The sequence below is a fragment of the Quercus suber genome, unplaced genomic scaffold (assembly GCF_002906115.3).
Source record: "Quercus suber isolate HL8 unplaced genomic scaffold, Cork oak 2.0 scaffold_461, whole genome shotgun sequence".
NCBI classification, from domain to species: Eukaryota; Viridiplantae; Streptophyta; class Magnoliopsida; order Fagales; family Fagaceae; genus Quercus; species Quercus suber.
The window spans coordinates 493,019-510,043 of NW_027069912.1; the positions used below are offsets into that span (position 1 = coordinate 493,019).

Consider the following 17,025-nt stretch of genomic DNA (forward strand, 5'->3'; position numbering starts at 1 on the left):
AATGATTAATATATTTTTAATTAGAACATAATTATAAGTATAATAATTGTAAACAAATAAATTCTACACAAATTATATTTTAGAACAACATTGATTAAAGTGCTATTAACATATAATCTAAATTTTCTTATTGCATCCCAATGATACCACCCAAAAAAAAAAAAAACTTTCACATATAATTCAAACATTTTGATTTTTAATTATTTAAAATCTAATATACCTAATTAACTTAGATCTAATCCTTTGGATTATTAAAAAAATAAAACTTATAGATTAAAGAAATAATTCACGATCATAAAAATTGAAAGTGTTGATGTTTAGTAATAAATAGTAAAACATGGAAATTGAAATAAGGATCTTCTAATTTTATACTCCTATATATATATATATATAATAACAAAAATTATCACAGTAAAGAATTATGTTGGCAATATGAGTACTATAGTTTAGTCAAGGGGCTGGTCGACAATGTTGCAACAACATGGAAAGAGAATTGCATCGACATTTGTTGAGAAAAAAAAGAAAAAAAGAAAAAAGAGAGAGAGAGAGAGAGAGTCTGGTAAGTTAGTGAAAATTTCCAATTCTCCCAAAGAAAAGAATGAGTTCGAATCTACCAAATTAAAAGAGGAAATTAGTTTAATTAGTATAAAAATATTTAGAGACCCAACATACAAGGTTATATTTTTTAATTAAAATCTCAAAGTTTATATGAACTCAATTAAATTAGTAAATGATCAGTTTTTGGATAAACTTTATCTTGAAGAACAAAAGATAAAGTGAAAAGATGGAGTAAAGTACCTGCAAATATTTATCTTGAAAAGAATTATTGTATTCTAAACTCCAAGGGACAGTAGTGTCAGCTAGAGATTATGCCTGATGAAGCAAGCTTTGCTAATTTGGATCTTTCGCTTTCTCTATGCAGTGCTCATACCTAAAACTCAATTATAAAAGAAAATATATTGTGCACTTGATCGCACTTCTTAATATCTTATTGGGCTCCTATTTATAGAGTAATCTCTCTCTCTCTCTCTCTGTGAAAGCTAAAAATACGTCATGCTTATGCTCTGTGAAAGCTAAGAATACGTCATGCTTATGATGACATTATTCTAACAAGTCTACGGGAGTAACTTTTTTACCTAATAAAGCAACAAAACTTTGGTCCCAATTATAACATGTGCATAATGTGGTTAGTAATTTGTCACTTTCACATGAAATCATTATTTAAATTTTTACATTAAAAAATCATAATTTTTTTTCACTGCTCATAATCTTTTACATGGACTATCAGAGTCTGTTTAATATTAGCTTTAACTTTTAGCTTTTATTTTTTATATATAGAACTTTTTAAAATCACACTTTTTTCAATTTCTTTTTCACTTTTTTTTTTCACATTTTTCAAGGTACAAGTATAATTTAGTATATTTTTAGTAAAACGTTTTTAATAAAAAACTAAATAAGTTTTTCTCAAACAGAATACTTAGTTATGACAAAAATTGTGATATTTTATATGATACTAGAATTTTTGAATTTAGTCAATTTACAAACATCTCATATACGGTATTTTTCACCTTTATCCAGCTTTAAAGTTACAATTTAAAAAAAAAAAAAAAGATAAGGCAATCAAATTTTATGGAACCATTATGAATAATATTTTTCATTTTTTTTTATATTATTTATTTATATTTTAAATTTTAAATTACACAAATATGTATAACATTATTAAAGACACTGTAACAATGTACTTATTCATGCAAATAAGTACAATTATATTAACTTTACATGAACAACAGTGTAAACTTACAATCCTACACTTTACAGGACTAGCATTATTTTTATGCAACATGAAACTTGCACTAATATGTTCATTAGTCATTCCCACCACCACCAACAACAACCCCCAAAAAAAAAAAAAAAAAAAAAGCACTAATATGTTCATTAGTCATTCCCACCACCACCAACAACAACCCCCAAAAAAAAAAAAAAAAAAATCATTAGTCATATTGAGGACCAATGGACCATTGCTGCTGTCATTTTCCCGAGCACAATAATTAACGTGCGATTGACTAAAAAAAGCAAGACTTGCTAAAGATAACTTGGTGTACCACAAGAGAACATGGTCCACAGTCCACTCACACCTGACTAGCTTGACCGTTTACTTTTACATCTTATTCACCCATAATTGAAGAAACAAGACCCAGCAATAAGTCTTTTTTTAATGTTTCTTTTTTTGGATTAATCACCTAAAAAGTCTTTTTTTTTTTTTTGAATGTTTTTTTTTTGAATGAATTGCCCAATAAGTTTGTCAATAGTAAGAAATGAACACTCGTTTAGATAGATGCACATGCGTGCCAAATGGTTGGTGCCATTGTGATTTTTTTTTATGCGACCATTGTGAATATTGAATAATGCATATAAAAGGTGGACCAAACTTGTAGTTAGGATTATTGAATTAGTTAGGTACAAAAATTTTAAAAAAATTTCACGTGACCACTAGTTTTTTTTTTTTTTTTTTTTTTGGTTATGGTAGTTATTATGATTATGTTTGTGTCTAAATACCATTGGAATAAGTCAATAAGATATGACATGGCAAGATTAAGGTCGGGTATAAAAATATGATGAGGTTGTATAAGAAAGAATTTTAGAATTCAAACTCAATTAATTAATACAAACACATGCTCCCTGATGTACAATTTTATGACATGATTTCAATTTAGTTTGCTATCTTTTGTTATAGTATTAGAGCCATAATTTTGAGCCCTCCCAGAGTAATCTTCTCACTACGTTAGCTTTTTTATAGAACTTTTTGTTAATAACAAAAATCCTCTAACATGTCAATAACTCTTATGGTCTTGCCTCTTGTCTCTCAAGTCTCAATCATTTTTTTTTTTAAAGAAATAATTATAACATGTTACTAACCCCGCAACTCAAACCTTTTTTCCCCTAGACCCCTAAGCACTTTGTGCATAAGGAGGTGTCAATTCAGTTACAAGGCTTTTGACAATCATAGTATTAAGAGTTCCAACAAATGTTTCCCCTGTAGAGCTTTAACTAAGGATCTAGTGATGAAATCCTTACCACATAAGGCAGAAACAATACTTAATACACTATAAACTCAAGATTTTTATGTCTATAATTAATTGTAAATAGTTTAAGAAATTATGCATATAATTTTAAATATATGTTTTTAACTCAAAATTGAGGTTAGGTATTTTACGGGTCGGGTCAGGTCAACAAATTTTGACCCGTTTTGCCATATCTATATGCTACTCGCCCTCACATGATGTGGAAGAAAAAAAAGTTTGAACTCTATTTTTTTCAACATAAAATATTTTCCATTCAAAAATATTTTCAATTGAAAATATATTTTATGAAACTTCTTATTTTCTAGTATTAGGTTGCATTCTTAAGAATGCTCATCAAAATAATTTCCGAAGCTTGACTTCTATAGAAAGCCACCGTGGAAAAGGACATCAATATTACTACAAATCCAGTTTAAATCAAATACCTTAATAGGTGAGGTGGGAGGTGGGAGGTGGGTGGAGAGGGGAGGGATCGTCGAAAAAGTGGCTAAGCAACTGACTAAGCAACTGGCTGCCTGCCATTGTGGGGAGGGAGTGGTTTGGACAAATTTTCTTGATAATTAAAAAAATCTTTTGGTTTTTATCAAATTAAGTTGATATTTGGAGTTTCTATTTAATTCTTATCTAGTATTTTTCCTTCATGCTCATATATTATATTGAAGTGACTGAACTAATCTACATTCCAACGAGAAAAAAAAATGCATCTCCTGAAACTTTTATTTATTTATTTGAGATTAGCGTCTCCTAATACTTGTTAGAGGAAGTTAATTAGTTGAGTGAAAAAACCACATTAGAAAGTATAAACTATAAAATATAATTAACCACTTTAAAATGTATATTTTTTAATTAAAATTTTTAAATATGAACTCAATTAAATTACTAAATTATAAAAAATAAGAAATAAACTAGATTATCAGTTTTTGGCGAACTTTATATTGTAGAACAAAATTAAAGTGAAACGATGTACTAAAGAACATGCAAATTCTAGTTGCAAGAAAAAGCTAGCACAATATGATAGAGATCATGTCTGACGAAGCAAGGCTAATACCATTTGAGTCTCTCACTTCTCACTTGTAGCTTAAACTCACTCATCTGAGAAACAATCTTCTACTTCTGTACACTTCATAGCCAATCTCAAAACCTTCTTGCCCTCCTATTTATTGAGTGAACCCCTCAACCCTTATTTTATCTACGTCATAACCATGACGTCTTTTCTGACATACATACAACTGTCGTATTTACTTGTCATTAATTTGTGCATTTTTTGTAACAAGCACCATCGCCATTGTCTTTTTTCACTCAGAGCAACAATTATTATAAGGTTGTTACTATTCAGCTTCACAAGCTGGCCGGTGAAAACAAACAGTCAAGTATCATTATTGGAGGGCCACACCCCATGAATGATTGAATGATTAACGTCGTCTTGACTTGTTTTTAGTCTTTGTGACAAGAGAAATATGATCCGATTTATTTTGTGATGTTTACACTCTTTTGTGAGAGAGTGTGCACTTCACACTCTCTCACACATAACCTTTACATTATTCCCACCTAAATACGGGGCTTCTAAATGCTGAATTACAAACAAATTTGGTATGAAATAAAACCAATACAATGTTGAATAAATTCAACTTTACAATCTTGCTCTTTGGCTATTTCGTAACAAAACCCTAAAACATACTCTAGAATTAAAAATGTGAGTTGGGAACAGTTGCCAAAACTCACTCACACGTAATTCTAGATCTGTGAAGCTCTTGAACCATACAAGCAAGTTTCTTGAAAACAATATCACAAAAATTTCATTATAAGCAGAAATCTTAAAATGCATATGGAGCAATCACAATACAATCAAGCAAGTATGAATATGACAATTAAGCATAACTAGACCACACAAGAACAATCACTATAAATAGTTACTACAATGAACATTCACACGGTGAATGAACATCTAGACATGCAAGCTAATACACTCAATGCAAAGTATTATTTGCATGTCCAACACTCAACCGATGCAAGAACACTAAAGCAATTACATCAAGGATACAAGATCCAACAAGGGCACAAGAGTACTTAAGAAAATGCAACACATTAACTAAAAATACTAAGCTACATAAGCAAATGTACAAAATAAAGCATAGTTTAAATAGCTAGAACATCCAAGTATCCATAACACAAAATATCCAAGCATTTTAAAACTAAAGTACTAAAACCATAGAATACTAAAATAAGTGCTATGAAAAACCATAAAAACTATGAAAACCATAAGTGCTATGAAAACTTTAAATGTTCTCCACCTTAAGATAGGCTCCCCCACAAGAGCTACCCCAATATTGCTCCCCCTCAAGAGCTCCCACTTTTTGACCGGAATGGCCAAAAGGCTCCAGCTGGTGAGTGAAGCTATCGAACTTGGCTGCCAACAAATTGATTTGATCCTAGATAGCTACAAGGCTATTAGAGTGCTCAGTTGCTACATCCTTTAGACCATCGATCCTCTCAAGAATAATTTAAAAAGCATCTGGAGACACTGATGAAGACGATGATGCTCCGCTCTTGCCTCGACCACCACCTCATCTTGGAGGACGTTGTTGTCCTTCCGCTTTAGTCTCAGTATCAATAGGAGGAACTTCTTCATGTTCTTCAACTTGTGCTTCTCCCAGAAGTTGAACTCTACTCCTTAGGATTGTTTGAGAGTTGATGGAAGGAGGTGAAGTCATTAGGCTTATGTCCTGTGGAGTCTCCACACCATTTTCATGAAGAGTCCTTATTATCAGACTTCAGAGAACAAGCTTTGCCCTTGAGGTTGTCTTTGTAGCTTCAGCAATGATAGTGTATAAGTGCACACCAATGTCAATGTAGATTTTTCATGAAGCTCCATGAGAAAGATGACTCTAGCATTGTTGATGGTGGTCAACTTCCTCACCGAATACAAGTTGAACATCATGATATAGGTGAGGCATCTCAAATTCAGAGGAAAGGCGGTTGTGTTAAGAAATCTTCCTTCCCTATAGCCACCAAGGTAGAGTTGTACCGATTCTAGAGAGACCATTCTGGCCTTGAATGGAATGAACTCTTCATGATCTTGTTCTTCATGCCCAAGCTTACCATCAAAGTCCCCCATGTCAAGAGTGAATGCACGACCTCTAACCCATCATTCTATGTGATCTTCTTTAAGTGATACATTTGAACAGAACTCTCTAATCAAAGGTTCACAAACTCTGGGGAGATCACCAAGGAGTTTTTCCTAGCCTTGTCCTTTAAAACAACTAGGGATGAAGGAATCCTTGAGGTTAGCAGGATTCTCAAATCTCTCTTGAATGATTGGAGCTATTTCAAATTGATGGGAATATCGCTCATAGTGTTGAGGGGAGTGAAACAAGCTATTGTCAAAGCGTTTTCTCTTGTCACCACGCTCAGCAGTGGTTTTTCATGGAGCCAACTACAAAACATAGTAGCAAATACCACAAAAACAAAGCACAATAGTCGGTAACAATCTTGATTAGTAACAAGTTAGTACCAAAACTAATAAACTAAGAATTAAACCCTAAAAACTAGAATTTAAAGAGCAATTCAAAAAAATTGACATGTGAAGATGCTAAACATAAAAATGTACTATAATCATGGTATAAGTCATTCAATATGTCAAAGATTGTGTGTGTGTGCATCATATGAAAAAATGTGAAACATAATTATTTGATTTTTCAAAACAAGGAAACATGATTATCCCCAAAATTTTTGTACTCAATGGAGTCCAAAAATACACACAAAAACATCTAAAAAGACATTTTATCGCCAACATGGTATGCACAACACAACACAAAACATATTATAATGCATGAGCATGTAATAAAAACATGTAAAACAAGCATTATACCATCATCCTCAGCAAAACCTATACATCAATTTCATCAAAGAAAACAAAAACCCATGTTCGTCAACCATATTTCAATATTTCAACATAAACAACAAATCTGTTAGACTCTAAGGAATTAGGAACTAATATATTAGAACTTCATTTTGTAATGTTGGCAAACCATGATCAAAACGTTTTAGTCTTATTTAGACTTGCTCAAAGTATATGTTTTTTTTTCATGTAAAGTTGGAATCGAGTTACAGCAAGATTTACTGTGTAAATCTGCTTGGCTTGATCTATCAAGAATTAGACTCGACCGATTGAAAGTCGTGCAATTTGATTTTTCTGCAGAATTTCCAACTCAGCCCAAGCCCGTTTGATGTGTAGGGTTTTATATTTTGCTTTAAATATAAAAGGGAAAACCCTAGCCACATTTTGTGGTTGCTCTTTATGCTGTGTATGTGAATCTTCTGTGAGATCTAGAGGTGTTTGCCTTCACACATACTTAGGGTTTCCAAGATTCAAGATTATGTCAAGAACTTGGTGATCGTTTCAGTTGTAAATTCAAGAGCTTAAAGATACATAAGCGGGAGTGCTTGTACTTGTTGGGAATCCAAGAAAGAAGTAGTCCATGGACTCAGAGCTGTCACGTGGTCGTGGTAGTAAATTTCCTATTCAAGGTAGCAATAGGATGTTAGTGGTCTAAGTCACTATTGTGTAAACTTCAATTCTTTCATAGTGGAGTCAGTTTACCTTAAGGATAGCTAGGTTAAATCCTCCCTAAGTTTTTTACCGATTTGATTTTCCTGGATCATCATATCTTTGTATTCTTTATTTTCGACACTTTACATTGATATGATTTACCTGTGTTAACCTAGAACTGCATAATTTAACTAAGTAATCACTAGGCTAATTAATTAGATTAATCTGGTTCTATTGTAAGGGGTCTAAAAACAAACAAAATCCATGAAAAAAAAAAGGCTTTAAACTTGAAACAGAGTGAAAATAAGTGAAAACCCATACATTTTCTTGAAGATTGAGTGAAGATTGAAGATGAAAATGGAGGTTTTTGGAGTGAAAATGGCGGTTTTGAGAGAGGGAGAGGCGGAGAAGACAAAGAAGAAGGCACCTGATGCAAGGGAAACTGAAAAGTTTTTGAAAAACTGTCTGAGTTTTAACCCTATTTGTGCAAAACACGCGATTTTCGTGACTCAACTGACTCACGAGTGAGTCACCAAAATCCTTTGAATAAGATTTTGAAAAATTTTTCTAAGTTTTTTTCACGATTGGGACTTCCACACGCCAGTGAGTTGGATAAATCATTTCCATAATTTATTTATAATAAAAAAATCATCAAAATTTGGACCCTTTTTGAAAATATCATCTCATAGCCAAAAAGTCATGAAATTTTCAAAATATCTTTTAAAATATCTAAGAGAATACACTCTCCTTCAAAAATTCAAACAATAATTTCCCTTTTCACAAATCCAATTAAAAAATATTTCCCTATACAAATTAAAATGCGACTTTTCAAAAACTCAAGAAGTTTTCCTTCTCAAAATATGTCTTAAAAAATTATTTTTCAAAAATGATCTTAAAAGCGAGAAATTTGTCCGTAGTCTAAATCAATTGGGCCTATGGACACAAAATTGAAGTCAAGCCTACAGAATCCCTCTCCCTTAAATCAAACCTTTGTCTTTGTTGTCGTTGTTGTAGTTTCTCTTTTATTTGTTTGGCATGAGAAAATTAATATTAAATTGCTTTTCATTTAAAGGATAAAGGTAATAAGCCCATACGAACTTGTATATGCAATGAAAATTGAGTGAATTTATAATATCTTTGAAGGAAGTGTGAAAAGTTTGAACCATTTTTTCAAAAATTTCAAAGTTTAGTCCCATTTTAAAATTCTATTTTAATTTTGGACAAAGTTTGGCTACAACTCTTATTAAAAAAATTCTTATAAAAAAATTCTTACTAAAAAAATTAATATGGCTACAAATTTTGAAAATTTAATCATGTTCTTTATATTCTTAATACGTACGTCAAATTTTGTGCCAATTGTGTTTATTATTCGATCTATAAAAATTTTTTATGCATAATTTTAGACTAGAAGAACTTGAAATTTCACCATTCAATTGATAACATAGCTATTGAATTTTAATATTTTGAAAATTTTGTAATGCATGGAGGACATAAGAAAAAAAAAAAGTAATCCAATGGTGTATTTGTCAAAGTTTACATTCAATGAAAAAATATATTGAGTAGAATTGTAATCATTACCTAAAACAAAATACACAAAAAAAATCAAAATAATTGTAAAAAAAATCAAAATAGATAATTATTTTTAAGTATCTACCCCACTATTATTATTATTATTATTATTAGATTAAATTGTTGGTTATACTTTAATATTTTAGGTAAGGCATACATTTATATTTTTAAAGTTTTTATATATATATATATATAGCGGTAATTTCAAAATGGTATATTTGTATTGATGAGTAATAAAATATATCATTCCCTACTTCTCTTAGCAAAACTAAAAGGCATCCGGTATGAAATTGACTCTTTTGATATAAAAAAATTAATTAAAAAAAATTACTAATAATACATGTTACAATTGCGTCTATAAAACAAAGTTTTTAAAAATTAAAGTTGATAAAATTCTATTTTAGTTCAACTATGTTACAAGAAAAATTAATTGGATTAGCAATATTAAATTGAAAATAAAATATTAGCAAAATTTGAATACAAAGACTTAATTGGTAATTTTATATCTCAAAAATCAAGAAAAATAGATTTTTAAAAAAAATATGTATATATATAATTAAATAAATATTATTTAATTTATATTTAAATATTAAAAAAATGCCTCTCTTAAAGTTGTCCCCATATGCCTTGAAGCACATTGAGCAGGCCCTGATTTAGCCTGAGTTGGGGTGCGTCCGTGCAGGTCATCTAGCCAAGCTTAGGAACAGACCATCTAGCTTGACGGGTCAATTAGTGAATCGTTTAGTTCATTTGTACAAAATCAAATATTTGGGTCTAAAGCCCACTAATTAGAGGAGAAATTCCAAGCTCATAGGTTTTGGGTCTATTTGTCGGCTTTGTTCATGCCCCACCCACGCCTTACATTAAGTGGCACTTTTTTAACATGCTGGATCATGGAAGCTTGCCACTAAATAATGTGCACAAATACAAATAATGTGTTTAAACACTTTTTGTGTTCTACATTTTGTGCTTCACCAATCATAACTATGTGTTTCAATTTTTTTTTTTCATTTTATACCTTAGTTATTTTACTAGAAAAGTCAAACGAAATATATGATAAGTTGTAATAAGTAGAATATATGTTAGAACACAAACACTTGGATAGATAATTTTGTATTCATGTACACAATACATATGGTGCTGAAGTGATATGTATTGTGCCGAAGTGAAATGGGGAAGTAACCACAAGGAAAGTGTCCGTAGTATTGTTGGAGGGTATACCTCTAGGAGGGTAAAACTTATTAGCCCAAATGCAGACTATGGATGGGTGCTGAAATAACCTTTGAAACATTCAATATGTAAAGTCGAAAGTATAACTTGTTAGGAGAGAAAGGATATCACAAGCTAAACTCTTTTTTTTTTTTTTTTGTTTTTTGAGAAACCACAAACTAAACTTAATCATAGTTATTTTCAAAAACAACTACAACCAAAGCCAGATTTCCAACTGATATTACAGTACCATAGTAAAGGAAACTTATTTGTGATAGACAAAAGGCCTAAGGAAATTTCCGATTGTTACAAGCAGGACTATAATTCCAACAAAAGTTGCGGTGCCTCTCCAAATATCACGGAAATATACTGTTTTCAAGGCTGCGATATTTTTATTCCACCAGTTTTCATAATGTTCATTAAGATTTTTAGCGAGCTGATGGTAACATGAATTTTTTTCCACAATTTCTTTGCCAAGTTTGTTAACCATTTTGGCAACTTCTTTATTGCTGCCTAGCGAGTGAACAATAATCTTTTTGTCAACAAGCAACTCCGCATCGCCTCTAGTGTTTATAAGAAAATCCAATAGCACGATATAATTGCATATGTAAGCTTCTTTTGGATAATGACACTGCTCCAAGGCCATGATGTTTCGGAAAATGTGTTCAGTTCCATGATTTATCACAAAGGGTGGGATTACCAAGCTAGTTTGCATACGTTTCAAGCACCAAAAGCATTTCAAGCAAGGTAAGCAATGCAAGAGCCATGAGCAATTGAAGCATGGAAAAATTTCCGAGAGATCCGGCTTCTTGATTTGAATGTCAAGCAAACGTCTGTCTTCTTCTGGTGGTTTTTTCTCCCACTTCTTGAAATTCAATCCTGCCGTGTCCAGCTTTGTTGCACTATGTAGATGTTCAATGATTTCTCCAGTTTTCAGGTTGGGGGGAATGTAGAAATATCTCTGCAAATCAGTGAAATGTTTTACTTCCTTCTCTTTGGGTATGATCTTGCAATTGTCAATGTGAAAAAAGTAATTACAGGCAAGCTCAATAAAGGACTTATGAATGCTTGGAGAACTTTCAATGTGATGATGTAACTCGTCAAGAATGAAAAATGGAAGCTGATTCTCAAGTAATATCAAGTCATGCTTTATGCCTTCCTCCAGCCATGGTTTACTTAATATATAATCATCATTTTCACATTCTTGCCTTGCATCAGTCCTCAAGAAGAGCTCAATGATAAAGATAGAATCCAATAGAATCATTTTCACGAAATCTTCCTTTTTGGGTAAAGAGATCTCTTCTGCATAACAATGGCGGATATTCTTTTCTCTTTTCTCAATGATGTTAGCAAATTCCTTCTGACCTTTACAAGTTGTCCGGCCAAAGAATTCCTTGAAATATCTTAGTTTCAAACTTTCCATATTCTCCGGTTCCTTCTTGTGGTCCTGTTCCTTTTCGGTATCCTGTTCCTTGTTGTTGTCCTGTTCCTTCTTGTTGTGATGAACAGGGCCTATTGAAATAAGCTTTGGAGTGTAGGCTTCTTCCCTTACCTCGCGAAGTTTGTTGGGGACCTTGTAGATGCAACACTTAAGGTGCCGCTTGGCAGGCCTGACATCTTTAACGTCAATGATAAACTCTGAAGCATCAGACATGGACATCTTTTTCATATACCAGGTTCCTTTTTCCTAATGATAGACAAACAACAATCATAAACATAAGAAATAAATCACCAAACAGTCTAAACCCAAATTTATTCCAAGAAGTACCATTTAGAATAGCTTCTATTATGACCATCAGATTTTTTATTGCAGAAGATACGTAATCCTCTGTCTCACAATTGTAGGATACACAAATTATCAAACAGAGAATACATAATTGTATTTCACTTTATGTTCCACTAATTAAGGTATATTATGAGCTTGATTATTATTTTTTTTTAACTTTTTTTTTTAATTTTATAAAAAAATTAAACAAATACATGATAAATTATAATTAGTGAAATATAAAATACAACACAAAAAATGAAACAAGATTTGTATTTAACGATACATATATGTGAAACATGAGATAATATAGCATTATGACAACTTGTCAAGTTCCATCCCAACCCCAACCCAAACAACTGCTTTAAGAACTCTAGCCAATTACAATCTAACACCTATACATGTAAAAGTATATGAGACACAGATGACTTCTTAAGCTATTTATAATGTAAGATAACAGAAAAATGGACACGACCCGTAGCTTGTGTAGAGTTCCTCAAGACGTTGCACAGCAGCTATGCTACTACTCGGCCTCACATGACGGGAAAAAAAGTTTGAACTCTGTTCTTTTTTTTTTGGTTTCGACATAAAATATTTTCCACCCAAAAGTATTTTCAATTGAAAATATATTCTAGGAAATTACCTATATTCAATTGGACATTTTCTTGACAATTCAAAAATCTCTTCGGTTTTTATCAAATCAAGATGATATTTGGAGTTTCTATTTAATTCTTATTTAATATTTTTCCTTCCTATATTCTAGGGTTTGAGCATGCCTTCACGTGTGTGCTCAAAGCAGGGATGGAGCTTGAGTTTTGAGTTAAGGGGGCAGTTTTATTGTTAACTACGTGCAGTAGTTTCAACCTTTGACTCTGCTACTACTTAGTTGTTTAGATTTTTTTTTTAATTTTTTTTTTTTTTGCGTGTCGATAAGAACAAAATTATTTTTGTTTAGAATTTTTTACATGACCAAGTTGTTTATTTTAAATAAAATTGGCTAATTGAGCCTTTTTTTTTTTTTTTTTTTTAGTTTTACCATTGGTAATTTTTGTTGTTGAGCTTTTTTTTTTGGCTTATATATTTTGTTTTAGATTTTAGATTTATAAATTTTTTTATAGCCACTTAAATGAGGAAAATACTAGCACTACAAACTTTTGCTGCTAAAATCGTTTATAAAAACGTTATAAAAAAAGTTTGTGAGTATAACATTATTCTTAAAAGAATCAATGATATTGTTTAAGGGAAAAAAAATGTAATTTTATAAAACAAAATGTTAAAATTAATACACATATATAATAATATTTTTTTTAAAAATTCAGGGGGGGCCATTGTCCCCCTAGTCCAAAGCTAGCCACATTCCTAGCTTAGAGGCTCTTCTATTTTTTTAGGTAAAAGTTAATAATTTGTATCTATTATAATTTAGAAATATATATATATTTTTTATTTTTAAACAAATAAAAAGAATAAACTTTAGAGATAAGCAGTTTTTGTAATTTCTTTTTTGAACGTAAAGAAAAAAACCTAATTTTAAGAATTTTATTTTTTTGAATTCAAAATAAAATTTGTTATTTGACATTTATGACCCTATTTCTAAATAAAGTTACCCTTCATTAATGAGAGGGTAGTTTTGAATCATAAAAAAGTAAAATTCAATTGAAAGAGGAAAATCCTCTTATATATAGTATAGATTAAAAGGGAAATTATACTTTAACCTGTTTTATATTTACCCCTAAATTATGAGAATGAATACTTTATTCCCTCTAAATTATTTTCCGTATAATACTTGCCCCCATAAATTATTTTCCCTATGGGTAATAGTTTAGGCAAGTAAGCTTATATTCTCATATTGTAAGTGAATAAATGTAAAAGGGGTATAGTTTAGGAAAGTAAAATGTGTATTTTTTAAGTTCAAATGGAATGTATAAAAAAAATCTATAGTTTTAATAATTGTGCATTCTCATAGTATAAAGAGTAAGTGTAAAAAGAATATAGTTTAGGGGTGTAGACTATAATTTTCAATATATTATATTAAATTATTGAGATACCCAAAAAAAAATTAACATTTTCTTTTCATTAATTCTATTTATCGTGTAAATTGAAGTCAATCAATTTAGTAAATAATTGAGGTGACTGAACTGGTTGATATCCACACAAATCTATCTACCTCAAACAACAGGAGAAGAAGAAGAAGAAAAGAGGAAAAAAAAAAAATCCTTTCTTTTGTGTGTGTGTGTGTTGTGTGTGTGTGTGTGTGTGTGTGTGTAGAGAATAGCGTCTCCTAAATTAGAATTTTGAAATATGAACTCAATTACTTACTAAATTATAAAAAATAAACTAAATTATCAATTTTTGGCGAATTTATATTGTAGAAAAGATTAAAGTGAAACGAAGGAGTAAAGAACCAGCCACCTGCAAATTTTATTAAACAAAAATAAAGTGAAAGGATGGAGCAAAGAACCTGCAAATTGTATTTGAAAGAAAATGCTTCAGCCTTCTAAACTTAACTCCAAGAAACAGCAGAGTCTGATAGAGATCATGTCCATCGAAGCAAAGCTAAGACTCTTTGATTCTCTCTCTTCTCCCTCATAGCTCAAACTCACTCATCGAAGAAACAATCTTCTATACCTGTGTATACTTCATAGCAATTCTCAAAACCTTCTTGCCCTCCTATTTATTGAGTGAACCCCCCAACCCTTATTTTCTCTACGTCATAACCATGACGTCTTTTCTGACAAACACACAACTGTCGCATTTACTTGTCATTACTTTGTGCATTATTGGTAACAACAGCAGCACAGCTAAAGGTAAAAATTTTACCTTCATTGTTGTAGTGCACATCTATAAATAAATATACACGATAGTTAAAAGCTAAAAAAAAAAAATTTATTCTCCCTTTTATTAAAATATTTTTTTTTCTTTTTTTTCTTTTCTTTTTCTTTTCTTCTCACAACTCTCACAACTCTCAACTCCCTCTCTCTCAACTTTTAGACCTCTCACGCCGCCGTCGTCGCCCCCAACCTACGCTGCCACTGAAAGCTTGAAAATGTATCGAAAACACAAGAGCTGTTTAGACCCCCAAATTAAAATTACGGCTTGATAGATTTTATACTAACTTAATACTAAGTGCTGAATAGTGTAAAAGCGAGTGGATAAATAAACAAGTTACTCTAATCCATATTATAAGCAACACAGCAGTATAATGGAATATAAAAGAGTAGGAAAGAAGGATGCAAACATAAGATAACACGCCGATGTGTTATCGAAGAGGAAACCGAAGAACTCGGCGAAAAACTTCTCCGCCGCCCTCCAAGCGGTAATCGATCTACTAGACAATCAATTGGGATACATGGGTTAGCAAGAGACCCTCCAAGCCTAATCTACTCGATGTACCTAAACCCTCCAAGCTCCTACTCCAACAAGACTTCTCGGAATCGTGTCTTGTCTAGCTCTCCGGATCCCGCAACAAGCTCCATGTTGCATCTGCCATCCTTGGCTTCTTCCAATTGCTTCCCAGCAGTACCAAAACGTCACTCAACACTCTCAAAGGGTGTGATAAGTGTTTGGGTTATCAACCTCTCAATGGTATGGAAATGGAAAGGGAAGAATTGAGGAAATACCACAAGCAAGTGTATAGAGAAATGTGGGGATAACAATCTCTAATTCTCAATGTGTTTGGCTAGGGTTTTCTCTCTGAAGCACTCCTCAACATTTGTGGGTAATGTGGGTATAAATAGTGTAGGCACAGAAAGTGTAAATCAGACTGGACAGGCTGGCAGAACAGAATGCCTCGCAGGAAGGTCTTACCCGCGAGATACTCGCAAGACATAGCTGTCTCCACCTGGCCTGACTCTTCACATTCCAGCATATGCAAGGCATATGTGTCACTTCACTGGAAGCTTAGTCGCGACATACCCGCGAGAAATCTTCAATCTTCAAATACTTGAGTCTTCACATTCTCTCTCTATCACACAACTCTTATAATCAAATCCCACAATAAATACAGGGTATAAACGATTGAGAACAATTACAATCAAATTTGGCACGGAATAAAAGCCAACGAAATACATAGTTGTAAATAACAACTTTACAGCCACAAACCCAACTCCGACCCAACTCGCCAACCCAAGCCCCAAGTCCCAAGTCGAAAGAGAGATGTACGGGTAGAGCGATGAGATTGAAGCATAATCGGAAACCAAAGCACGGCAAGGATGTTGACAGCGTGGGCAGCATCGACGCAGGGTTGATTCTCCACTGAACCCACAGTAACATCAGTTCCAGCTCGTCGCAGAATGTCAATGGTAATTAGTAACATCGCTTGTCCCTACGACGCCATGATTGACGACGACGGGAATTCTGGGTTCATGGGTCTTAGATTGCTGGGTTTGTGGGTTTTCGATTTTTTTTTTTTTTTTTTTTTTGTGGGTTTGGTTGTGACCGTGGATTGTGGTTGAAATGGCAGTTTGTTGGCTGTGTTTGTGGTCGTCATGGGCTGTGTTGGTGGTTGTGGTTGTGTTGGTGGTGGTTTTATTTTTTATTTTTTATTTTTTTTCTTGTCGTGGGTTGTGGTTGTCACATGGAGGCTACTGCAAGTGGAGTGGTGGTGGAGGTGAATGTGGCTGGTTGAAAGATATTTGTGGGTGGTTGTTCTTGGTTGGCGGTGGTTGTGAATTGTGACGATGATCAGTTTGTGGTGTTTTTTTTTAGTAAGATGTAGTATTTTATTGTAGTAGATATATTATTTTATTGGGATATTTATATTATTTTATTGTGTTGAAAGTTAAAATAGATCTACTACTGCAGCATATAAGTAAGTAAAATAGATAAATTAACTTTTTGTGATGTCAAATAATTAA

At 32.2% G+C, this 17,025-nt stretch overlaps 1 protein-coding gene across 1 annotated transcript; it reads right to left on the reverse strand.

The window, feature by feature from the left end:
- Positions 1-10,580: 10,580 nt before the first annotated feature.
- Positions 10,581-14,936, reverse strand: LOC111999973 (UPF0481 protein At3g47200). The gene is made up of 2 exons (XM_024032074.2): positions 14,631-14,936; positions 10,581-12,094 (listed from the first exon to the last, which is right to left on the reverse strand). Exon 2 carries the CDS (start codon positions 12,074-12,076, stop codon positions 10,673-10,675), a length of 1,404 nt encoding a protein of 467 aa, XP_023887842.1. The 5' UTR covers positions 12,077-12,094; positions 14,631-14,936; the 3' UTR covers positions 10,581-10,672.
- Between the last annotated feature and the right edge of the window lie 2,089 nt (positions 14,937-17,025).